A 27,550-nucleotide genomic window follows, 5' to 3' on the forward strand; every position below is an offset into this window, starting at 1 on the left:
GTGGACTGTGGATTTTATCTGGAGGTGAATGCCCAGGTCCAGCTTCTATGTCTGCATGATCGTGAATGCGGTTCAGCTTTACCCCCTGTAGCTGTGTTTTCAATGGAAGCCTTTTTTCTAAGTGCCAAATATTTCCGCATTGTGCTTGCATTCTGTGTATCATCTGTTGATTTCTGTCCTCTTTTGTTATCAGAGTTGATATTGGTTAAGGAACGAGATTTAGTTGTAAATCTTTGAGTGATATTGAAGATTTGCTCACTGACTTTGATTTCTTTGTAAGCTTCAAGCCTATTTTTCCTTAAAGAACAATTAGTATGCCAGTTTAAAATGTTTTAATGTAGTCTATACTATTGATTAAACAGGAGGGTTGGTACAACTTTTTAAATGCATCTTTTCACTTTCTTCCAAATAGACATCATGAGGTGTTATGGGCCATACACACTATAAGATTTTCTGAAGACCATTTCCTTTAGACTTACCAAAACCAGATAATATGAGTTCAAACCTAAACACTTTCAATTTGTATGCAATCTGGCAGGCCCTTGCACTACATAGAAAAAGGTAAATCTGAAGGAAATCTAACCACAAAAGTCGGATAGAGTGTACCCCACTTAAGACTACATAAAAATGTGAATGCACAATGCTCCAAAGGTAACGGTCTTACCTTCAGTTTTGTACAGTTCTACAGGCACCTCTCTTGTATTGAAATTGCTTACTCTGTTTTCACTGCACACTGTTAGCTTATCAGAATGTGCATTAGTAGCTGCAACTTAGACAGAGCTCACTCAATCTCCTGACTGGAGCATTCAGCATCATCCAACCTGCCACTTTCATTCATTGGATTTCATTACTTTCAATCTTGTAATTGCAAACACAATAAAGGTGCTCTAGAACACTACCATGAGAATATATGAATAGCAATAAATGCTTATGTTCGACAAGCACCAATAAATGCAATTGGCAGTCTAAGGTTCACTAAGGCCCCTTTCACACAGGTGCCTCCACTAAGCAGAAGCCTCACGCTCAGTGGGGGATCTCCCTGCTAATCCCCGCTGAGCAGGCGAATGACAAGTCTGTGTCCGCTCAGTTATTCAGAGCAGAAACAGTCCCGCTCTCCACTCGGATGGCAATCGAATAGAAAAGGACCGCCTGTCAGTTTTCATCCGAACCGCCGGACGGATGGGGAATAGGACCACCATCTGTCTGTTTTTGGCAGACAGGATGGGATCAGATGGCAGCGGGTCTCAGCCTCTCCATAGAAGAGACTGGAGGGTCTAATCAGGTCTGTCTGAAAAACTGACAGGCAGACCTGATCGAACTGTATAAATATCTTAATCAGTGCAACTAAGAAAAAATAAATATTTATCTACACCTGATCGAACAACCCCTGTAAAAGGGGCTTAAGACTGTCATTTTGTATTCATATATTCTCATGGGAGTGTTTTGGAGTGCCTTTATTGAGTTTGCAATCACCTGTCTTACCCCTCCAGTGGTCTCTTCTGAGGCTGTCTATAATTACTCATGCACCTGGCTGTGCACATACAATTATATGATTGTGCTGCAGTTTAGCACTAAGCCTCCTATTCAACTACCCTATATTACCCAAAGTACTCGGACGCCTGCCTTTACATGCACATGAACTTTAATGGAATCCCAGTCTAATGCCCCGTACACACGCGTCGAAAATTGGCAGGGGATTTTCGGCCAGCGTCCGATCTGCCGATTTTCGGCTTGTTAGTATGATGCTTCCGACAACCAACTCCGACTTTTCGGCCGAAAAAAATCTGGTGTGCAGGCTATAAAATTTTTGTTGGCCATCAACATAACGGCCGATTTTCGTGCAGTCAGTACAGATTTCGACAGGGAAAAATCTGATCAGCAAGTCTGGGCATGCTCAGTGAAGAAAAAACACAAAGAAAACTAACCAACACATGACATCACTTCTGAAGTAGAATTTTGTTGGCCGAGAAAATTTGTGTGCAGTCTAGGCACATTCCAACCAACAAAACACAACTTGGACAAAAGTCGGACGATTCGGTCGGCCGATAATCGTTGCATGTGTACGAGGCTTTAGTCCGCAGGGTTCAATATTGAGTTGGCCAACCCTTTGCATCTCTAACAGCTTCAACTCTTCTGGGAAGGCTGTCCACAAGGTTTAGGAGTGTATCTATGGGAATGTTTGATCATTCTTCCAAAAGCGCATTTGTGAGGTCAGCCACAGATGTGGACGAGAAGGCCTGGCTCACAGTCTCCACTCTAATTTATCCCAAATGGGTTCTATCAGGTTGAGGTCAGAACTTTGTGCAGGCTAGTCTGGTTCCTCCACCCCAAAGTCTCTTATCCATGTCTATATGGACCTTGTCTTGTGCACTGGTCAGAATCATTTGATGGAGGGGAGATTATGATGTGGGGTTGTTTTTCAGGGGTTGGGGATGTTTTACAGGGGTTGGGCTTGGCCCCTTAGTTCCAGTGAAGGTAACTATTAAGGTGTCAGCATACCAAGACATTTTAGACAATTTCATGCTCCCAACTTTGTGGGAAAAGTTTGGGGATGGCCCCTTCCTGTTCCAACATGACTGCTCACCAGTGCACAAACAAAGCCCATAAAAACATAGATGAGTGAGTTTGGGGTGGAGGAACTTGGCTGGCCTGCACAGAGTCCTGACCTCAACCCGATAGAACACCTTTGGGATGAATTAGAGCAGAGACTGCGAGCCAGGCCTCCTCATCCAACATCAGTACCTGGCCTCACAAATGCGCTTCTGGAAGAATGGTCAAACATTCCCATAGACACACTCCTAAACCTTGTGGACAGCCTTCCCAGAAGAGTTGAAGCGGTTATAGCTGCAAAGTGTGGACCAACTCAATATTGAACCCTACAGTCTAAACCCCCGTACACACAATCAGATTATCGAACGATCTGTCGTCCGTTTTTTGTGGCATGCTAGTCTGATGTGGAAAGTGAAGAGGTTATTTTCATAAGAAATTTTCCCGTACGACAGAATTCTACTTCAGAAGTGATGTCATGTGTTGGATTGCTTTGTATGTGTTCTTTCGTCTATGAGCATGCCTAGTCTTGCTCTTAAGATTTTTTTCCGTCGAAATCTGTACTAATGAGACGAAAATCGGACGTTGTTTTGACGGACGACAAAAATTATATAGCCTGCACATCAGGATTTTGTCAGCCGAAAAGTCGGAGTTGGCTGTCGAAAGCACCATACTAACAATCCGAAAAGCGACAGATCGGTCGTCGGAAGAATTTTCCCTACAGATTTTCTTATCGTGTGTACGGGCCTTAAGACTGGGATTGCCACTAAAGTTCATGTGCATGCAAAGGCAGGCGTCCCAATACGTTTGGTAATATAGTGGATTTTTTTTCAATGATGTAGGCCCAGCATCACATCACAGTATGCATGCAAATGCAGCCTACCTAGGAATGCCCATTCCATACAGATATCCAACCACCAAGACATTTTGATATTTGCACAAATCCTTCCAAGAGCCAGCCCACTTCTTGGATCAGACGTGACCTCTGATCTCTGACAACCAAGATGAAGAATCAAGAAAGGTAATAAAGCCACCAAAGAGGTACAATGGGAATATTTCATATGTAACCCTACACGGATTCAGATCCTTACATAAGCCCATTTATGACTAGCACTCTTTAACCTACATGCAGTGACTTTTGAAGTTGAGCTCACTGCCATTCTGTACAGTAATTCCATTGTAGTGCAATGAAACATCTGGTGGACACAGGCATACAGGAAAGAAAGGGAAAACCTGATTTGCAGTGAAGAAAATTAATGAGCTTTATGCAGGAGCTGTGAAAGGGCCTACGTGCTGACTGGCATTCACAGTGTATGTGCAAAGCTTGTGGTCAATTAGAGAGACCTCATTTTTTATTGGAAGGGACAGTTGCATTTTTCTTTTCACATCCATGTTTCCAGCAATTATCGCTCATGTGTTGTTGTCATTCATATTGTTTTTTCTTCATAATGTTTAGCCATGCACTTCTGCCAGGTTTTTATTCAAACAAACCACCATCCCTGAGTCATGGATCATCAACGTTATCTACACAGGAAGCACCTGCTATACCTTCTGTTTGTTAATAGGGTGCTAGATTTAGAATACTACAAGTTCATTTACTACCATACAACATTTTGTAATACTCAAAAAAGTGATTTGACTCCCAAACATTAAACATTTTTACTTTTTCAGGATGGGAAATGCGCACAAGTAGAAAATGTGCATTTAGGCAGGGAAAGATTGAGAGAGATTGCCCATATTTAAGGCAATTGCCAAATATATTGCAAATTTTTTTTCTAGCATTTTTTTGTTCTCACATTAGATATTCAGGCCTTTTCATTCCAGTGCAAGGAGCAATTGAGATATTCAAAATGTGATAAACTATAGCCATCAATAGGGTTCCTGTTTTGACCATGGTCAGCTGCATTACCAGATGATATTTGATGAGTTGCTATAAAGCCCCGTACACACGTCCCGAACGATCGGCCGTCTTTTGTCCGGTGCTGTCCTGTCGGCTGAAAACTGCAAAAGACTGCACATGAAATTTGTCGGCCAACAACAGCCGACTGCAGAAGTGATGTCATGTGATGGTTAACTTTCCGTTGTTTTTTTCTTTTCTGAGCATGCCCAGTCTTGCTAATCGGCTGTTTGTCGGCCGAATTCTGTACTGACTGGCGAACAATCGGCCGTTCTGGTGTTGGCCAACAAAAATTTTAATGCCTGCACAACAGATTCTGTTTGGCCGAAAAGTCGCTGTCGGTTGTCGGAAGCATCAAACTAACAAGCCGACAATCGGCCGATCGTTTGGCGGCCGAATATTTACGGCCGACAATCGCTACATGTGTACAGGGCTTTTGGCCACTTTCACACTTGTGCGACTTGTCCTGCGGCTTGGGACTGTAAAGACACATGACAAGTCGTACCCCAGGATTTCCAATGAGCATCATTCATATCTGTGCAACTTCAAAGTAGTCCCTGCACTACTTTGGTCTGACTTTGATGCGACCTGAGGTTCACAAACCTCAAGATTACACAGGCATTGCTTCAAGTTGTGTAACTTTCAGGTCGTACAAGTGTTAAAGGGGCCTAAGTGTCTGCACTTTGCACATCATAATGGAATAGCTTAGTCTTATTATGTAAACTCATACTGTATGAAGGTTTTTTGCCTAAAGCTGTGTGCATTAACAGCGAAACACTTCTAATTCTGGTAGACTTTGTAGTTGGTTATGAGCCCTATAAATGACTAAACACAAACACCCCAGGTAAGCACTGAGTGTATGCAAGCAGTGATACTTTTCCTGCCCTGTCACTGTATTAGGCTCCATGCACACTGACTTAAAAAAAAAAAAAATCGCTGCTTCTACAGGAGTCCATGCACATTAGGACAATTACAGGTATATTTTAAGCTCAATGTTTAAAGGCAGGAAAAGAAAACCCTTCTGGTTTGCTTTCTGATTGGAGCTTACAGGCAGAAAAAAACGCAAAACTCTCCTAAACTCGTATAAAAACATTCTATAGGAGTGTTTTTTTTTTCTGCCAAGGGAACTGCCATTTTTTTAAGCCCAGTGTGCATGGATCCACAGAGGGTGAAGCAACCGGGACTCTCCTTGGCATTCATTTGCCCACCCTGTTTTGTCCTCCATGCCTCCATTTGGGCTGCCGTAAAATACAGCCAATAAGAAATCAAGCCTATTTAAAAGATCAGACTACATAGTGACCAGGAAGAGAGCAGGTGTCTCTTTTTTTTTTCCATGTCTTTATTTTCAAATTTGCAGTCACACAGACAATAATGGATGTGAAGTTACATAGAATGGCATGACCACCCCAAAGTCGCTCATCCATTTCTTTATGGACATTGCTTTGTGCACTGGTCCAAATCATTTGGGTTGTGGGGGGATTATGGTGTGGGGTTGTTTTTCAGGGGTTGGGCTTGGCCCCTTTGTTCCAGGGAAGGGAGCTCTTTTAAGGCACAACATGCCAGAATATTTTGGACAATTTAATGCTCCCAACTTTGTGGCAACAGTTTGGGGATGGCCCCTTCCTGTTCCAACATGACTGCACACCACTGGTGAGGACAGCCAGTCAGTGAGCAGTGTGTGGTGAGGACAGCCAGTCGGTGAGCAGTGTGGGGTGAGGACAGCCAGTCAGTGAGCAGTATGTGGTGGGCACAGCCAGTCAGTGAGCAGTGAGGACAACCAGTCAGTGAGCAGCGTGAGGTGAGCACAGCCAGTCAGTGCGTAGTATGTGGTGAGCACAGCCAATTAGTGAGTAGTGTGCGGTAAGGACAGTCAGTCAGTGTGCACTATGTAGGGGGGGGGGGTATGTAGGGGAGGGGGGGGTTGGGGCAGGAAGAAGTTCTTTATGTGCAGTGTAAGGCATGAAGCAGCACAGATGGAGCATAGAGGGAATTCCTGTAGTGATGAAGGTAGACTTCACCCACTTACCCCATTACTGGAAGTAGAAGACTCCCAGGCTGCCAACTCTGCTCCACTTCCCGTTTCAGCTGCTTGATCAGTCAGAGCAGCCACATGTGAGTGTGTAGGAAGGAGAGTTCTGCCACACCCCTGCCCCACCCACTAGAGTCCCCAGTGGCTGCAAGCCTCAGCCTGCTGTGTGTGGATCACTAGGGGAACACTGCAGCCCGGGTACAAAGTCAAAGGCAGACCTTTTGACTCTGTGGTCGCAGAGATGTGGGTGAACCCAAGAACCACCCTGGATCAGCCGGCACACCCCCTGCACACGCCTATGATGTAAGGTCTCTTTTGCTATATCACTAGGAGTTATTCAAGAATGACCATTAAGTCCTCAAACAGGTAAAATCTGTCCAACAGTACCATGTTTTGAGGAATTGTTCTTGTGATTCAATGCAGCTATAAATTCCTTTATCATTTTGCTTTCATTAACCTTCTTTAATCACAGACCAATTGGAGTTTGTTTCCAATATAGTGGTATGCATATTTTTTCTGCATTCAATAAATGTAAAAAGTATTTAAATAGCTGTAGCCGGGTGCAGCAGATCCCATGTGAGCAGGATTGGCTGCTGGTATCTGTACCAGCTCTTCACTCATCCCCCCCTTGCTGTGTCTGTGTCTTTTCTCGCACCTGCTCTCCCCCCTCCGCCCTAGCAGTGCAGATGGGATCATATCAGAGGGCAGGAATTAGAGACGCGAGAGAGCCAATGAGAGCTTTAGAGATGACTCATTGTGCAGGCTCCCTGGATGGTGGGGAGATAGTAGTTCTTAAAGGGAAGCTGCATCACACTTGTCAGTGGGGGCTAACAGGCTCTGGACTTCAGTTCCCACAGATCCCTGTTCGTGGAGGAGCTTCTCTGTTTTCCCGGGAAATTTGATCCTGATCGTGGCAGTCCAGGAAAGAGAGCTGTCGGGGTCTGTGCCTCACATCTCAAGAACCAGAGCAATTAGAGAGGAGCTAGGAGGACCTGTTGCTGTGCCTGTTCACCCACCTCAGGGAGAGGGGATGGACCTGCACCTGAACCTGCTAGAGCTGCCTTCAGAGACTTTGAGAGTTCAGAGTTTGAGGGTCAATGCATCTTCAGAATTGGAGCTGATAGACTGCAGTCTTTGTGAGGGACTGAGAACTGATCGCTGGGGACTGCTGATCGCCAAGCCATTGGGACCAGACTAGTCAACTGTGAGGAAGTGGTGAGATGAACTACACATCCTAAATGCCCACTACTCACTGTTAGTCCAAATAGAGACACTGGGCATAATTCACTAAGAAGAAGGAGAAGAAATGGTCGCTCTACATTTAATTACTCCCATTTGGAACAATTAAGACCTCGACTAGGTGAACATGTGAACGAAGAAATCGCGTAGAAGTACGCACATATGCAAAAGTAAATTCCAAATCGGCATAGTCGCGGTCCCATAACTGGTAATTTTCATTCAGCTATGATTATTTGTGTATATGTATGCCAATAAACCATTTTTATATGAGATGTGTTCTATCTCATATGCGGCTATTTGTTTTCATTAAAATTATAGAACATGGTTGGTCCACAGACATAAGCCCCCTATTGGAGGAGGTGCCACATCCCGAAATGCAATAGAAAAAGGAAAATCCAACTAAGGGTTTGGGACTTTTTAGGCACTCAAGATAATACAAAAATTGATAAAAAGTATTAATGTTTTATTATACAAAAAAATATATATAGAACATACATCATAAGTAACAAAGTAAATGGGCAAACAGTTCCATAAAAGAAAACACAACACAGAGAAATGCAGAAAAATAACAGCAGAATACACAATGCGTTTCGAAGCTGTATGCTTCTTCTTCAGGGGTAATTTAGCTAGATACTGCAAGTAAAGTTCTATAATAGAATAACATAGGGTCATATTAGTACAATTGTTCATGATAGTAATACAAAATATACAGAAATTATTAACTGAAAAAAGTGATTAGTTTATTCTGTTTGCTGAATTAAAACCAAGTATGTGATTTCCAAGCTTGCCTGTAGGCTTCCAAAACAAAAAGGGGGAGGAAGAAAAAAAAGAGGGGAAGAAAAATTGGTCCCCTCAGTGGGTGGTGGATTTAGCACCAAAGTTTATTGGAAATAACCAGTGCATATGCTGTATGTGGCTGGAGTCCAAAAATTTGTAGGAAGTTGGTATCAGGACACAGATTCCTAAAGAAAGGGATATTATTTGTTTAAAGTTAGAATAGGGGGCTTTTCCTCCTTCTAACGGTATATTTTTTGTGTGAAAGTGGAGCCACCGACTGCAAAAAGTTAGGGTGAATGTGCCCAAAGACAGAATAAAAAATGAAAAAAAAAGAATAAAAATGAAAAAGAAAAATATAAATGTGAATAAACCAGGATATATAGATAGAAGCGAATGATAATCAGTGTACAAGGTGAAGATAAATGTACGTATAAAACATAAAAGATAGGAAAAATAAGTAAAATAAAAAATATAAAAATAAAAATAAAAGAAAAAAATATATAAAATATAAAAAATAAAATAAAAAAAAATTATTTTTTTTTAAAAATAAAAAAGTAGTAAAATATAAAAAAAATGTGTAAATGGATAAGAAAAAATGTACAATGAAGAAAAAATGTAAAGCAGCCAGGAGAGAACAAGTCCATCCTTGAGAGAGGTGTGTAAAAAATGTAGTGTGTTCCAAATAGGGGAATGCCAGTGTGTCCAAACAGTGTAGGTAAAAGTTTATCCTCACAATGAATAAGGAAAAGACTCAAAAGGTGCACAAAGTAAGGGGGGGAAAGATGCCAGCCAAAGAAATAGGCTTAAAAGTAAAGAATACATGCAATGCAAGGTCCATATCCCAGAGAAGTTTGAAAAGGGTGTAGAATAGTACAAAGTAACAGTAAATCATTCTTACCTTAGACAATATGCAGCTTAGAGGAGCATAAACAGTGACCACCGTCACCTCCGGCTGGATGAAGTGAAGTATATCCTTTTGGTTTGCTATTATATTGCCCCTTCAATTGCTTCATAAGGATCACCTGTCACAGCCGATCAGCTGGCAGGGTAAGTGTGGGAGGGACTGATGAAGTGAAACTGGTTCCTAATAGGGCTCCCTGGGTGGTTGGGGCTCGGCGCCCCAACCACCCAGGGAGTGGTTGCGCAGAGGGGCGAGGATCGCGTCGGAGCGGCGCAGAGGGGCGAAGATCGCGTCGGAGCGGCGGCTAGCCCCATCCTCCCACCGGCATGGAAGCTTCCCTCAACTGTACGTAGGGCAGTGAGGGAAGGACGTGTGCATGTGCGGGGACTACGGGAGCCCAAGATGGACAAAACACTGCACATGCACTCGGGCACACACTCAGATGGAGGCGGCCCTACCGTGCCGGGTCACAACCAGCACAGAGGGACTGGAGGAAAATTTAATGTAAAAATGTCTTGATAGACATCTAGTTATATGAATTACTCTAAAAGGTCAGAGAAAAGGGGAAAATCAAAGGAGTAAAAAGGTTAAAACTTCTTAGTAGAAGGTACAGCACCCTGTCAGAATATAATGACAGAGATGCATATATATGAGAAAAAAAAAGAGCATTTATATAACCACTGGTTCTGGAGAGGAAGCCTGCAGGCAGACTGGCGTAAACCAAGAAAAAGAAGAGAAACTGGAGGAAACAAGTTTGGAATGTTCGGGGCCAGTGCTTGATCCATTAACCATATAACGACCGCCCTGGGCAGCCACTCCTGGGCAAAGCGACGTAGTACTACGTCGCTCGCTCAGGAGACTCTAAGGGACGAGCGCGCTCCTGCCCCCGCTCGTTCCCTGGGGAGCCAGCGCGTGTGTCTGGCGGCTCCGATGGCCGCCGGCAAATCATGATCTCCCGCAGCAGAGGGAGAAAGACAGACGGCTGATGTAAACACAGCTGTCTGTCATTCTCACTGAAGTATTCACAGAGGCTATGTGATCCTGCTGTATAGGATCGTATGTCTCTGTGATTACTTCACAAGCAACACCCCCTGACAGTTAGAATCACACCCCTAGGGACACACTTAACTCCTTGATCACCAGTAATGTTAACCCCTTCCCTGCCAGTGTCATTTTTACAGTAACAGTGCATATTTTTAGCACTGATTACTGTAGTAATGTCACTGGTACCCCCAAAAGTGTCAAAAATGTCAGTCAATGCGACATTGCGGGTTCGATCTGTCCGCCGCAATGTCACAGTCCTGCAAAAAAAATTGCATATCACCGCCATTACTAGTTAAAAAAAAAAACAATAAAAATTACGTAAATCTTTCCCGTAGTTAGTAAACGCAATACCTTTTGCGCAAACCAATAAAAATACGCTTATTGCGATTTTTTTTGCCAAAAAGATGTTAAAAAATTTTGATTTTTACTTTTTTTTTTGAGAATTTCATATTAAAAAATGTGAAAAATATTGTTATTTTTTCAAAATTGTCGCTCTTTTTTTGTTTATAGCACAAAAAATAAAAAAAGCACAGGTGATCAAATACCACCAAAAGAAAGCTCTATTTGTGGGAAAAAAAGGACATCAATTTCAATTGGGTACAGCGTTGCACAACCGCGCAATTGTCCGTTAATTCACACAGTGCCGAATCGCAAAATAGGGCCTGGTCTTTGAGCAGCCAAATCCTCCGGGGCTAAAGTGGTTAAACCATGATTAAAATGGCAGATAATCCTTACAGCCTAATGTTTGGTCCTAATCAATTTGTTGCCCTTTTTTGTAGAACATCTGGCCCCTCATGAAGGAGCAGCTGGTGCTAGCGAGAATTCGGCATCCAATGATGGGGTATGTGATCTGACCTAACAAGGTGGACATGTCCAAAGTAAATGTTAGTGATGTTGCTTTGATGTGGCCTATATTTTATACTTTTTAATTTTTGCAGGGACATCCAGGCACTGCACCAGCAAATCCACCTGCAGCTGATGAAGCAGAGCCTGAACGCCCAGTAAGAATTTTCACTTTTCTATGGCCCACAAAGGTTCCTACAATTAGAGACCAATTACATTCCTGCCAGGCCAGGATTTGGAAAGGCAAACTTGATGCGTGCCTAGGCTTTTTGTGGAGCATTGCTTAGTCAGGATTTTCTATTAGTTAGGTGCATGTTCCAAGTATGTGGTGTAGTAGGCCACTTTGTCGAAATCACAAGAATGAAGCTAGCAGTCTATGGCAAGATTTGAACTGTTTGAGGTCCAAACTTTTCAGCCATTGTAATGTTTGAAACACTAATATCATGGGAAGTCATTATCTTAAGTGTTCCTAGCCTGCCTACATGACTATGAGCAAGTGCTTGTTGTATGTCCACCCACTTGTCCTACTGTACGCTTGGGGTGTTTCTGATGTAAAACTATTTTGGAAATACCTTCTAATTGTGTTTTTTTTTTCTTATTTTGTGTTTTAGCCAGTATTGGATGCAGCTGGATTGGCACCTCTCCCTGCTCGTCAGAACCCACTGATCAATCTTGGTGAGAGGCTGGTTGCCCAGATAGAGAGATTAACTGAGCAAATGAGGCCTCCTGAACCAAGTGATTTAGAAAGGTTACTGGGGCTCACACAGCAATCTGTGCAGAGGTTGATGAGGAACAAGGAAATCTTGCAGCCGATCCAACAGGATACCATGGCCAGAAACCAGCATGCAGATTATGTATATTGAGAATCAACTGCTAGCCATACGTCAACTGTTGGAACAGCTAACTGTAACATTGCCGCAAGTCTCACAACCCAAGAGCAGTGGTTGTTTGAGGCTAATGACAATGTTGCCACACACTGGGCAGCCAGCTGGGGAGGTGCTGAATCCACACCTAGCCACTCCCAACACTTCCCACCCCACTCCCAATGTTGCCCCCCCAAACCAAGAAGACTCCTTCCCTACGTTCTCCTTACACACCCAACACCCACCTGGCCCTTCCTCGGATTCCACACTCCATTTTCAAAACACCCCCAATATCCCAAGCCCAGCTGATCCCCTCCCCAACACACACCAAATTCACCCCACCCAAACATCTGGATCTCCTTCCCGCACATCATGTACACCCCAGCAGGACCCTCCACAAGCTTCCTCACACCACACCTCCTTGCAAGTCACTCTCCCAAAAAGGTCCCTACAATTAGAGACCAATTCCTGCCAGGATTTGGAAGTCACTCTCCAGGCCCCCCTCCCCTCCTTCCAAACCCACTTTGTCCAGGCCCCCCCTCCCCAGCCCTCCATTCCAAATCCCCTTGGCCAGGCCCCCTCTCACCACCCCTCTTTACAAACTCGCCTTGGCCAGGCCCCCTCTAACCACCTCTCCTTCCAAGCCTCTCAATATGCCCTCCCAACACACTCCCTCCAAGCACAGCCCCTCATCCCAGCCCATACCTACACCTTGCAGACACCGCACCACTTTCAAGCTCCTCAATACACCGTTCAGGCCCTCCAACCATAGCCCCTCATCCCAGTCCATAAATCCACCTTGCCCCGCCCCTCAACACAGACCCCCTTCGAAACCACTCTCCCCACCTCTACAGTCCCCACAACACAACCCTCTCCAGTCCCTACCCTCTTTTCTGTCCCCTCACACCTTCACCAGCAGCAGCCCCCACCTCCCGACTGATTTTGTTTTGTTTTTGTGTTTTTTTTTTTTTGTTTGTTTTGTTTTTTTGCCTGTTTGTATTTTGTTCTCATGTTTGTATTACATTTGTTAAAAATTCTAATAACTTGTGTTTTTTTTCTTGGTCAAAAATGCTGGGGAAGTAATGTTCCTGGTTTGGTAATGTAGGCATTTCTACACAGGCGCTTTTCTGATTGCAAACAAGTGTTTCCATTTAAACCTGCTAATCACAATCTTCACATAAGAAGGAAATCATAAAAGGTGACCCCCCCCCCCTAATTGCCAAAAAAGTCATTTCTCATAGAGCAGACAACTGATTCTGAGTGGTGGTGGCTGGAATTGTTTCTGTGTTGGATTTAGTTTCTTTTTTCTACTGGTGGTCTGCCCTGCAAATAGGGAGCAGCTCCTCTTGGGTGTAGAGTGAGCGAACCATCTATCCTCCTTATGGCGTGGAGCAGCAGTACACTTCCGGGGGCATGTGCACCCAATTTAGTGGTAATACATTTCCAGGTTGACCCGGACATATGCATATGCGCCATAGCCAACATATGTTTGCTGCTGTGCTATTACGCCGCAAACATCTTTTTGCCTTTTTTTTTTTTTCTGTTAGCAGATTTGAAATTTATGTTGACATCTTTCATGGTTTACCTAGGCCACAAAAAAAAAAAAAAAAAAAAAAAGTATTGAGCCATGAATCCAGCACTTTTTTTTTTAATATTTGAATTTATTCCCTACCCCCCATATTACATTCACTCTGCTTTATTAAATAACTTGCACATATGCAAAATAAAGGATTTGGTATGCAACTAGATTTTCTACCACTTTGAAGAGGTGTAAAAAGTTAACACTTCAACATTTAAAATAAAATAAAACACATAATGCAATAAAAAACAATTTTATTAGAACTTTAACGTTTGGTACATTAATGTACTTTGCCAAAAAAACATGGAAATTATGGTAACAGCATTTTACAACATGGTTAGAAGGGTCCTACTCAAAAGAGCTTACAATCTACAAGGGTAAGACAAAAAAATTGCACACACCTTAACATTCACATTATAAATCAGGAATAAAAATAAGGCTGATAAGAACCATGACAAACATTTTCAGGAAAATCCACACCAACCCTACCCCATCAAAAGTTTAAGTGCAGGAGAAGCAAAACAGACAAAATTAATACTAAATACAAAAAGGTAGCAATGGAAAAAAATACACATACATTTATGGTTAGGGTTAGCAGGAAGCTTCCTTTCCATCTAAACCATAACATTAACTAGATTAACATTAGGAATTGTAAGTCTAACATGTGAGGTTTATAAGTAACTAGAAGAAGATATGGGTCAACAGAGGCTCACAAACAAATACATACATGGTCAGACTTGACAAAGACACACCATTTTGAAACCATGCCCACAAAAATAACCTTTTAAAGGCCAAAATGCAAAACTATTCCAGCAAACAGATCAAACCACAGCCTTAGTGGGGTGTGGGTCAGTCATTAGGCACGCTATCCCCCCCCCCCCCCCAAAAAATAACCTAAATCCTAATTTCTAACAAATCCAAGCAAAGATTCTGGCCTCTTTCAGGCAAAGCAAACCACTGTAGGCCTTTATAAATACCATAGGTTTGATTGCCACCTACACCCACCCAGTTAATGAAACTCCCACCAGTGTAATTAATTCTGTCTCTTCATGCCTTAAGTACTCACACCTGTGGATCAGGAACACACACTCTTGGCAAATGAAAGAATGCAACAGCATATGTATCTGTGCAGGGTAAACAGAAAAAGTCAAATGTCCAAGGCTCTGGCCATGGTCAGTGATACCAAAAACAAAATGTTTTAAGTTGTAAGTTGTTGGGCATGTATTGGATACAAAGCAGGAAATAACAACTTTGTGAAGACTGCTTCATGCAATACGCATTCGCCATTCATCATCAGCATAAAACATTAAAATATGAGTGCAAGGTCACATCATACTTATACATACCACACTGCCCCCAGACACACAGTTCTAGATTTGGTGAAAACCCACAGTTGCTTTATTTATAATGTAATTTCTTGGTTTTCCATTATATAAAACCCATCAGAAATATAATACCTTGCGAAAATGAAACTAGAATACCAGACAAAGTTCTAGCTAGGTAGTGGAATATTTGTGATTCGAAACATTGACCCCAGTGCTGCATGGCAAAATACTAACCAGTGAGCCACTGTGCTGCCACATGCGTGGAGCCTCCATCTCTGTGGTGTTGAACAGCCCTAAGTCCCTGGGGTGCAAAAAGTTAATCAATGCACATGTACCCTGGAAGTCCTGAGTGCCATTGACCAAACTGTTTCTGTGATATGCCATCTGGTTCCAAGGCTGGGCATGGCTGATTACTGTCAGAATGTTCTCCCTATAGGACCATCTTTAATTTTGGGGCTTTTTGCTTGGTAAGAGGCTGCAATTGGTGTTGGTGTGGATCTCACAAGGCTGCTTCTTGTCCTTCCCCGTGGAACACATATGGCAAGATTTGCAATGGTGGTGGAACCCTCCTACACCTAAAAAAAAAAATACATATATTTGGGCATTTACCTATAGGTGGTGGAATTACATCAGTCATGAGTTCTGTTTCTTGATTTATTCTGTGATACCCTATGAATTTTGGTAATGACATTTTGATTTGGAGTAATAATGTTGGTACACATATTACATTTTTGTGGTGAAAAAGCTTATCATTTGGAAATAGACAACACACAAAATTGTTACTCATTTTAACCACTTTACCACTAGAGCATTTTGCTGTCTTACGTCTGGGCCACTTTTTGCGATTCGGCGCTGTGCGAATTTAACTGACAATTGCGCGGTCATGCGACGTCGCACCCAAACGAAATTGACGTCCTTTTTTTCCCACAAACAGAGCTTTCTTTTGGTGGTATTTGATCACCAGTGCGATTTTTACTTTTTGCGCTATAAACAAAAAAAGAGCGTTTATTTTGAAAAAATAACAATATTTTTAAAATTTTTTTATATGAAATTCCACCCAAAAAAAATGTAAAAACCAATTATTTTTTAGATTTTTGGCCAATTTGTTTTCTGCTACCCATGTTTGGTAAAAAAAATCGCAATAAGCGTATTTTGATTGGTTTGCGCAAAAGTTATCGCGTTTACTAACAAAGGGAAAGATTTATGTCATTTTTGGTGTTTTTTTTTTTAACGAGTAATGGCGGCGATCTGCGATTTTTTTGCGGGACTGCGACATTGCGGCGGACAGATCGGACCCTTGACTGAAATTTTTGACACTTTTGGGGGTACCAGTGACATTACTGCAGTAATCAGTGCTATAAATATGCACTGTTACTGTAAAAATGACACTGGCAGGGAAGGGGTTCATTTTATTGGAGAGGGAGGGGTTAATGTATGCCTGGTGCTTACTGACGTGTGGGGGGGGAGGTGACTGTGTGAGCCAGGGACAGATCGGATGTCCAACTATGCTGAACACTCCGATCTGTCACTCCCTGTCACTGAGGAGATCCGCCCGCTCTGTTTACACAGGCGGGCGGATCTCCAAACTGGATTCCCCCACGATCGGGGCAGAGCAGCGGCGATCGCTGCCGCTCCTCCCCTGGCCCGACTCCCGCTGTGAATGAAAACAGCGGGAGCGCGAGCGCCGCCTACAGGGGAGGAGTCTGGCGACGTAGGTCTACGTCGTCAGACCTACAAGAGCCACTTTGCCGCAGTAGTACTCCGGTACTCAGCGGTAAAGTGGTTAAATTTGCATCAGCAGTGGTATTGTGTGTGGTTTGTGAAGACAGCTGTGGGAGTTTCGGTTAAGATTTATGTGGGCTGGAGAACAACAAAGTGCATATATATATATATATATAAATAACAGTGGGTACGGAAAGTATTCAGACCCCCTTAAATTTTCCACTCTTTGTTATATTGCAGCCATTTGCTAAAATCATTTAAGTTCATTCTTCTTCCTCATGAATGTACACATAGCACCCCATACTGACAGAAAAACACAGAATTGTTGACATTGTTGCAGATTTATTAAAAAAGAAAAACTGAAATATCACATGGTCCTAAGTATTCAGACCCTTTGCTGTGACACTCATATATTTAACTCAGGTGCTTTCCATTTCTTCTGATCATCCTTGAGATGGTTCTACACCTTCATTTGAGTCCAGCTGTGTTTGATTATACTGATTGGACTTGATTAGGAAAGCCACACACCTGTCTATATAAGACCTTCCAGATCACAATGCATGTCAGAGCAAATGAGAATCATGAGGTCAAAGGAACTGCCTGAAGAGCTCAGAGACATAATTGTGGCAAGGCACAGATCTGGCCAAGGTTACAAAAAGATTTCTGCTGCACTTAAGGTTCCTAAGAGCACAGTGGCCTCCATAATCATCAAATGGAAGACGTTTGGGACGACCAGAACCCTTCCTAGAGCTGGCCGTCCAGCCAAACTGAGCTATCGGGGGAGAAGAGCCTGGGTGAGAGAGGTAAAGAAGAACCCAAAGATCACTGTGGCTGAGCTCCAGAGATGCAGTCAGGAGATGGGAGAAAGTTGTAGAAAGTCAACCATCACTGCAGCCCTCCACCAGTCGGGGCTTTATGGCAGAGTGGCTCGACGGAAGCCTCTCCTCAGTGTAAGACACATGAAAGCCCACATGGAGATTGCTAAAAAAACACCTGAAGGACTCCAAGATGGTGAGAAATAAGATTCTCTGGTCTGAAGAGACCAAAATAGAACTTTTTGGCCTAAATTCTAAGCGGTATGTGTGGAGAAAACCAGGCACTGCTCATCACCTGTCCAATACAGTCCCAACAATGAAGCATGGTGGTGGCAGCATCATGCTGTGGGGGTGTTTTTCAGCTGCAGGGACAGGACGACTGGTTGCAATCGAGGGAAAGATAAATGCGGCCAAGTACAGGGATATCCTGGACAAAAACCTTCTCCAGAGTGCTCTGGACCTCAGACTGGGCCGAAGGTTTACCTTCCAACAAGACAATGACCCTAAGCACACAGCTAAAATAACGAAGGAGTGGCTTCACAACAACTCCGTGACTGTTCTTGAATGGTCCAGCCAGAGCCCTGACTTAAACCCAATTGAGCATCTCTGGAGAGACCTAAAAATGGCTGTCCACCAACGTTTACCATCCAACCTGACAGAACTGGAGAGGATCTGCAAGGAGGAATGGCAGAGGATCCCCAAATCCAGGTGTGAAAGACTTGTTGCATCTTTCCCAAAAAGGCTCCTGGTTGTATTAGATCAAAAGGGGGCTTCTACTAAATACTGAGCAAAGGGTCTGAATACTTAGGACCATGTGATATTTCAGTTTTTCTTTTTTAATAAATCTGCAACAATGTCAACAATTCTGTGTTTTTCTGTGAGTATGGGGTGCTATGTGTACATTCATGAGGAAGAAGAATGAACTTAAATGATTTTAGCAAATGGCTGCAATATAACAAAGAGTGAAAAATTTAAGGGGGTCTGAATACTTTCCGTACCCACTGTACATCTGTTCCAAAAACATTACTAGCATTGTTGCAAATAAAAAGGAATAAGAAGCCAGATAAAAAGCCAGCAAGGACAATGTATTTTAGGAATTAAACAATTAATGCCAAAATTTAAAATGTATGTTTTTGTGTAAATAACAGTTATACAATTTGATTTAATGGATGACACTTGCTTTTATATATCTTACGCACATTTTAAGGTTCACCTATACATTTTTGACATTTGTGAATTTCCATATTCACTATAGCGCCCAGTTAAAATTGAAAAGGCGTAGGATTGTGAATATTTTAATTGTCTGGGCATGCGTACACGTGCTGCTACATACAGTAGTCGTAGGCCAAGGGAGAATTTATCTCTTTTCAGACTTTCAGTCCCCATTCACACTAGCGCGACTTGTCAGGCGACTTGGTCGCCTGACAAGTCGCGGTGGGTCGCCTGCCATTGATTAGCACAGGACTCGTTCTAATAGGAGCGACACAAGTCACTCCAACTTAGAAAAAGGGTCCTGTACTACTTTGGGGCGACCTGGAGGCGACTTGCATTGACTTCAATGATATGAAGTCCGTGCATGTCACGCCGAGCTGTGCACCGCGACTTCACAGGTCGCCCCGGCAAGTCGTGTCGCCACTGTGTGAATGGGCTCTCAATCATATTTATTTTTAAACATCAATTTTTTTAAAACGTTTTAAAGCAGATCATCTCCAAACAATATACCACATCTTTAGGAACCATTGCAGCTATGATATCATGCTCTAAACATTATTTCCATGTACAATAGTCCCACTTTTACCACGACTACTGATTTGCATGGTCAATGATTTCTATTACCTATAGTGAATTTGCTTTTGCGACTACTTTCTCCCGCGCGCTATACTAAATTCCATTTAGGAGTAAATCTACTCGCTTTCCACTGACTATAAGTACGCACCTTTGCCTACTAGGTGTCATAGTGAATTAGGCCCTTGGTGACCTATCTCCTATCAGCCAACCACACTCTTAAAAGGGACAGTGGACCACACCTAAAGATGGGCCCATCGAAAGCCAGTGGTACCCTATACAAATGTGTACACACGCCTGCTGTTGGGGCTGTATGCACAAGGTGTACACCAGGACACTTTTGATTCTTCTGAAATTAACTGGATACTCTAGTTATCCAGTTGTAGTTAATTTTAGCCTTGCTATAACCTTTGAGTGTCAGCTAGTGGGTAACTGACCATTTCACCCTTAGGGCTCTTTCACACGGGCGTTCCGTATGTCCGTTTTTCATCCCTTCCGATTGCGGATGAAAAACGGACATAATGCAAGTCAATGGGATTGCGGATGTCGGCGGATGTACATCCGCTAACATCCGTTTATCGTCCGGTCCGCTCATGTCCTTTTTTTTGGACTGAAGAGAACCCTATTTTTCCTCCGTAAAAAAAACGGAACGGACACAAAACGGATGTTAGCGCTGACATCCGCTCCGATCATATCCTTTTTTTTTTTTTTTTTCCAATAAAATACAGTATAATATGTAAACTTTGACCCAGGTAGTGGTCTAGTGGTCTAGGAAGTGACAACAACCACCAGTTACCACACCCCAAGTACCACACCCAATACAAGCAGCAGTCATGGCCCGTGATGTGTCCCACGAACGTCTTATCCAGCTAGTACATGCCAGGCCTGGCATTTGGGACAAACATTGTACCGAGTATAGTGACCGGATCACCAAATCCAGGCTGTGGGAGGAAATTTTCAAGGACGTGACCCCCAACTGGACCTCCTTGAGTGATAGGCAACGTCGCATACGTGGTAAGTGTATCTTTTGGGGGGATGTGAGGGTGGGGTTGTCATGCTGAGACTTGTGGTCCACCTAATTGTGACATATGGGTGGACTACATGTCTCAGCATGCTAAAAGAGACAGATAGGTGAAATGTAAAGTTATATTACCGTATCTTTCACTGTTCGCTTGCTGAGACTTGTGGTCCACCTAATTGTGACATATGGGTGGACTACAAGTCTCAGCATGCTAAAAGAGACAGATAGGTGAAATGTAAAGTTATATTACCGTATCTTTCACTGTTCGCTTGCTGAGACTTGTGGTCCACCTAATTGTGACATATGGGTGGACTACAAGTCTCAGCATGCTAAAAGAGACAGATAGGTGAAATGTAAAGTTATATTACCGTATCTTTCACTGTTCGCTTGCTGAGACTTGTGGTCCACCTAATTGTGACATATGGGTGGACTACAAGTCTCAGCATGCTAAAAGAGACAGATAGGTGAAATGTAAAGTTATATTACCGTATCTTTCACTGTTCGCTTGCTGAGACTTGTGGTCCACCTAATTGTGACATATGGGTGGACTACAAGTCTCAGCATGCTAAAAGAGACAGATAGGTGAAATGTAAAGTTATATTACCGTATCTTTCACTGTTCGCTTGCTGAGACTTGTGGTCCACCTAATTGTGACATATGGGTGGACTACAAGTCTCAGCATGCTAAAAGAGACAGATAGGTGAAATGTAAAGTTATGTTACCGTATCTTTCACTGTTCGCTTGCTGAGACTTGTGGTCCACCTAATTGTGACATCTGTCATGTAATTAAGTTCATATTATCCATTTTTCATAGGCAAAAAAATCATCACGAGATGGAGGTCACAAAGGGACCGCTACAGGAGGGAACTGAACGATGAGGCTGAGGAGAGCAGAAGTGGGGCAGGAGTCAGCCAGAGGAGGAGAAGTCCTTTTTTTGAAATGCTGTCATTCCTGCGTAATGTTATGGACTTAAGACCGTGAGTACAAAGCTGTCATTCTACGTAAAATTTAATCAATTTGAAAAGTAGGACAAATAATTTATCAATGTATTGTATTACAGCACCAGCTCCAACATTACAGAAACAGAAGAGGAGGGGGAAGAGGTCACCGAAGCAGAGGCTGACACAAGTGACCATGAATCACAGCCTCAAACTTCTGCACAGGTGTCTCCTCAACATGCTCAAGTCCACACGCCAAGACAACATGTAAGTAAATTTCACCAAACCTAAGCCCCTATTGTAAACATTTAGTAAAGACAAATGTTCTAACAAATTTCCCTACTGTACAGGTTCCCAGAGCTTCTAGAGGGTCACAAAGAAGAGGTGCTGCACCAACACCAATGGACACTGCCATGATGAGGTTCATGGAGGATATGAGGGCCATGCGTAGGTCTGAATCCATGGACCCCTTCCAAGACTCAAACAATTATGATGCTGCATTCCTCCGCAGCCTATATCATCATTTGGTCCAGACCCCTAATAATAAAAAAATGGAGGTACAAATGCAGATATCTCATGTAACCATCACATGTATAAAAGCTGCAATAGCTGGGGAACCCATACCAGAATATCATTTGTATCAAAGGCCAGTCCAGCATCCAATGATGCCAAGTACATCACCTGGCCATTATGGTTATAATCCATCCTACCCCCCTAACCCAACCCTGCCATATAATAGGATGCCAACCCATACCCTCCCACCATGTGGACCCCCATCCCATGCACCACCATTTACCCAGTCAAAGCCCACCAGCAGCCAGCAAACGTCAAGCTCTCAGGACTCCTACATGTCCCAAACGTCTGCATCTTCCTCATCAACGCATTTCGGGAATGCTCCAAGTCCCTATTATCAGGACTTATAAGGTTGACTTTGGATTTTGAATTGTCTTTTATTTCATATTAAAATCACAGAGGTTGTTATGTGTGATGCTGTTTAAATAAAAAAAAATTTCTGACAAAGAATTTGTTTTTATTCTTTTATTGAACAAATGGAAACTATTATATTAATGAACAAAAGGAAAATAAGTGCAGTTACAATCTTTAAAAAGATTACATATGGGCATACTGCCATGGAACCTCTCCTTCAGGGGTCATGAAATAATCTGCGAATTTATCTCATAGAGCAAGAGCTGAATGGTTCGGGCGCAGTCCACCATATTGCACAGAGGGCAAATGTGTTTCATCTTCATCATCCATGCTCAAGCCTTCTTTATCACGTACGATATTGTGCAACACACAACATGCTTTGATCACTTCTTCGGCATTATCCACTTTAAGTTGAATGGCACTATGGAAAATGCGCCACTTGTTTGTTAAGATTCCAAATGTGCACTCAACAAACCTTCTTGCTCTACTCAGTCTGTAGTTAAAAATCCTTTTTTGGCTTGTTAGATTATGTTTGGCGTATGGCCTTAAAAGGTGACGTGAGAGGGCAAATGCTTCATCAGCCACTAAAACGTGAGGTATAGCTGGTCCATTTGTTCCTGGCAGTGGCTTGTCAGCAGGTAGGTTCAGACGTCCATCTAACAGCCTTCTACCCATAGCGGATGTCCTGAAGACACGGGAGTCAGCAGAGCTACCATATGCACCAATGTCCACCATAATAAATTTATAGTTGCTATCACAGATAGCCATCAGCACCAATGAAAAAAATTTTTTGTAATTGAAATAACTGGAGCCTGATCCAGGAGGCATTCTAATCCGCATATGTTTCCCGTCAAGGGCACCAAGGCAGTTGGGAAATTGGGTCTTCATCAGGAATCCCTCAGCTATTTGCAACCACACATTTTCATCAGGGACAGGCATTGCAATCGGTGTTAGCTCCTCCCATATGGCCTTGCAGGTGTCATGAACGATCATTGATATTGTAGAGATCCCCAATAGAAAATAATGGTTCAGACACGTAAATGTCTGCCCGGATGCAAGAAACCTAGGCATAAGGAAATTAGACAAGAATTAACGGAAAAGTACATTTTAGTTGGTAATTTCATGTTATCTGACATTTGCCCCTAGCATATAGCATGACATATAGCATGACAACAGCATATAAAGCATGACAACAGCAGCTGACTTACCTGAGAGTCACTAGCAGACGCTCCGCTGGCGGCACACTGCGTCTCATATTGGTGTCCATCCGCTGAAGACGTGGTAACAATTTCTCCAAGACAAAATCAAATGTCGTTACGTTCATTCTGGTGAAATTGAAAAATTTAACCGGATACCGTCTTAAATCCGCATAGTGTAGGGACAGAAATCCCTCAGAGGGCCTCTTTAGCATCATCGGATGAACCCAATAGGTGCGACGTTTTCGCTGAACAGTCTTCCTCCTCCGGCTCTCCACTCCCCTCACATAATACAGTAGCATAAGACATGTGACATCATCCCAAAATCGGGAAGGGGCCATTGCTCGCTTTGATATAAATCACAAGAAATGAGACACAGGAACACACAGGCAGACACACTGTATGCACACTGGGACCACAAAGCAGCATGGGAAACCCAATGCATGCTGGGTTAAGAGCAAAGTGACATGGGAAATTATGAATCATAAAAAAAAAGGATGAAAAACTGATATGAAACTGATGTAAAACGGATGGAAAATGTATAGAAAAATGATAAAAAAAAGCATGTCAGCGGATGTAAAACGGACGTCGGCGGACAAAAAACGGACATCGGCGGACAAAAAACGGACGTCGGCGGACAAAAAACGGACGTCGGCGGATGGAAAAACGGACGTCCGCGGATGTCAAACTGATGTAAAAATTGTCATCAGTGTCCGTTTCATAACAAAAAAAAAGTGACGGAACTGAAGATAAAAACGGAACGCCCGTGTGAAAGAGCCCTTATAGTTGTATATAGTTGTGGATTTACATGTTTATTGGTTTGCCCCTTGTTTGTTTGCATTACCTTAATACATTTAATTATTAACTTCCAGGTTTTCATGGCCTAATTCTTGTGCACTATTACAGAGTGGTAGCCTACTAATTCTTGATATTAAAGTCTTGTTTTTTTTTAACCACTTCCTGCCCACGCTATAGTCGAAAGATGGCTACAGCAGGGGCTTCCAGTGCCGGGAGGGCGTCAATAGACCTCCTCCCCTGATCACATTGCGCAGGCGGCACTCTCTGTGATCGCCGAGTCCTTTGGACTTGGCTGATCACAGAACAGGGTAAAGGGCCAATCGCAGCGGCACTTTACTTCTGTGATTAGCTGTCATTGGCTGACAGCTGATCACGTGGTAAACAGAAGCCGGTTATTGTCTTGTTTTTCTCCTCAAGATCAGGATAGAAGAAGGCCCGTAACCGGTAGCCAGTAGCCGGTAACTGGCTTCTGTTACACGGACATCAGTCTCAATCTTTGACCACCAGTGCTAACCAGTGCCACCTATCAGTGCTTCCAATCAGTGACCATCAGTATCTCATCATCAGTGTTCCCTATCAGTGCTGCCTATCAGTTCCTCCTATCAGTGCCACCTCTCAGTGCCGCCTATCAGAGTCCATCAGTGCCCATCAGTGCAGATTCATCAGTGCCCATCAGTGCATCCTATCAGTGCAGCCTCATCAGCGCAAATCAGTGAAGGAAAAAAATTACCTGTTTGCTAAATTTTATAACAAAGTATGAAAAATGTTTTTTTTTTTCCAAATTATTTTTTTTGTTTCTTTGGCAAAAAATAAAAACCCCATAATGATTAAATATTACCAAAAGAAAGTTCTATTTGTGTGAAAAAAATTATAAAAAATTTTGTTTGGGTACAGTGTTGCATGACACATGACGCGTGACGTGCAATTGTCCTTCAAAATGAGACAGTGCTGAAAGCTGAAAATTGGCCTGGGCAAGAAGAGGGTATAAGTGTCCAGGAAGAAAGTGGTTAAAAATAACAAAAATTATATACCTACCTGCTCGGTGCAATGATTTTGATCAGAGCAGCCCAGATCCTCCTCTTCTCTGGTCCCTCGCCGGCGCTCCTGGCCCCTCCCTCTTGCCTAGGCCCCCAAAAGCAAGTAGCTTGCTTTGGGGGCAACCAAGCCGTGCCGCTGCTCTATGTGTCCATTTAGACATGGAGCCACGTCTCGCCCCTGCCTCCTTTCTGTCCTCATTGGCTCACTGGCTCATTGGCTCACTGACTTTGACGGCAGCATGAGTCAATAGCGCCTGCTGCTGTGTCTCAGCCATACAAGAGGGCAAGTCCTAGACAGTCGATGCTCTGGTGCAGCATCACTGGATCGAGATGGGGCTCAGGTAAGTATTAGGGGGCTGCTGCACATAAAAGGTTTTTTATCTTAATGCATAAAATGCCTTTAGAACCACTTTAAGTTACACATGTATAAACGGCTTTAGTACATCACCAAGTGTGTCAGTGGGAACCGAGCAGTTAGGAGAGTAGTGACAGAACAGAGGACCCAGCATCACCAGCGGCTCCTGGGGGTTGAGCACTATAAAGTTAATAAATAGATAAATAATATATACTTAATAGTTACTTTTAATATAGTGTATGGTTTATAAGGTAAGATAAGTATTTTCCAGCATGCATTCAGCACTTACATGTGGCCACAGTGTTCCAAGTTTTCAGACTATATATACATTTTTCATGTTTCGGTTCTGTATGCATGGACGGTCTAAGTAGGGCAGTGGACAGTGTCAGTAGTTTTTTATTTTACTTCATTTTTTACAATTTTTTTTTTTTTTTTTTAATATTTTTTACAATTGATTTTCTTGTTTCAAAATTTTTTTTATTGAAAACAATCGGACAGTAACAGATATACCGTATAAACAAGAGCCCATTCACGAGTTGTCATTATAGCAAAGGCATATGGCTATAGAATAAAACAAACAAAGATAAAGAAGAAAATCGTCAAATAAACAAACATTTGCAAAAGGATGTTCTCAGGTAAACATTCAGATATGAAAAAAAAAGCAAAAAACATCAATATCAGAAGGTAGAAAACATGACCTTGGGCAACAAGGGACCAGGTACAGAAAAATTCTAATCAATAACTGGAATGTCAACGAGGTATTAAAAGGTACAGGAATAAATTAACAGTATAAGGAGATAGGGAGGGGAGGGTGGGAAGGAGGTAGTGGATAGGGAATAACGGGAGAACCCCCCTACATATACCTGAGAATAAAATAAAAAACAGAACCATATAAGGCTCCAAACACAACCTGGTACGAACCAGAGTAAACAACAGGACAAAAGGAGAAAGAAAATCAGAAAGAAAAGGAAAGAGGAAAAAAAGGGAAAGGAGAGAAGAGGGTCAGCCTGGGGCTCATTAGGAAACTGGGATTAACTGAATCCACGGATCCCATATTTTATCTAATTTCTTAGTATTGTTATGAAATGTATGGGAGAGCTTATCATTGATCATAATCCATACAAGTTTTACTTTTGACATAATCAAGAGGAATTACAGACTGTTTTCAATGCTTACCAATTGTATTTCTAGCCGCCAACAATATATGCATGATCATTTTCACTGACTTCCTGGGGACCTCATCGGGTAACTTTTGAAAGAGAGCTGCCTCTGGAGATCTACGGACACTTACCCCGTCACTAAGTTAATTAAGTAAATATCCGAATCCAAAACCTAGTCACAAGGGGGCATTGCAACCATACAGGATGCATCATCCCCAACTGGCCACAAGGTCGAAAACAGGTAGGCGATGTGGACAGATGCATTTTAGCCATTCAGGTAGGGACCAAGTACCAACGTAGAAGCGTTTTATAATTGTCTTCAACAAGTATCGTATTAATGGAAACTTTAGATAAGGATTAAGCAATATCTTGCCACTTAGGCAACTCAAATGTAAGATTCAGATCCCTTTCCCATTAAATCATGTAATTGAGCTTTGAATTCGGATCAGTGAGGGAGGCATAAACCGAAGACGCTCATCCCTTCAAAAGGCCCCTTGTTTGGCAAGATGCGTAACTCAAAATTCGCGAGTGTAAGCAGCCCAACTAATAAATTCAATTTAGATCTGATAAAGGATACAATTTGGTTATATCTAAATACTTCACTAGGGTACAGCTGCAGCATGTCCGTAAAGTGTTGTTAGAAATATAATTGGTCCCCATTAAGATAGTCACCAATTCTTAACAACCCCTTGTTGAGCCAGCACTGGAATTATGTAGGAACCAACCCAATTGGGAATTCAGGATTGCAGGAT

The 27,550-nt window shown here is 42.7% G+C and overlaps 1 protein-coding gene across 1 annotated transcript; it reads right to left on the reverse strand.

Moving 5' to 3' along the window:
• Positions 1-22,501: 22,501 nt before the first annotated feature.
• Positions 22,502-23,663, reverse strand: LOC309550580 (uncharacterized protein; the record flags this gene model as incomplete). The annotated part of the gene is made up of 2 exons (XM_082250926.1): positions 22,502-23,315; positions 23,461-23,663. 2 exons carry the CDS (start codon positions 23,661-23,663, stop codon positions 22,502-22,504), a joined length of 1,017 nt encoding a protein of 338 aa, XP_082107052.1.
• Between the last annotated feature and the right edge of the window lie 3,887 nt (positions 23,664-27,550).

The sequence above is a fragment of the Pelophylax lessonae genome, assembly GCF_965119305.1.
Source record: "Pelophylax lessonae genome assembly, chromosome: 3".
Taxonomy (NCBI): Eukaryota; Metazoa; Chordata; class Amphibia; order Anura; family Ranidae; genus Pelophylax; species Pelophylax lessonae.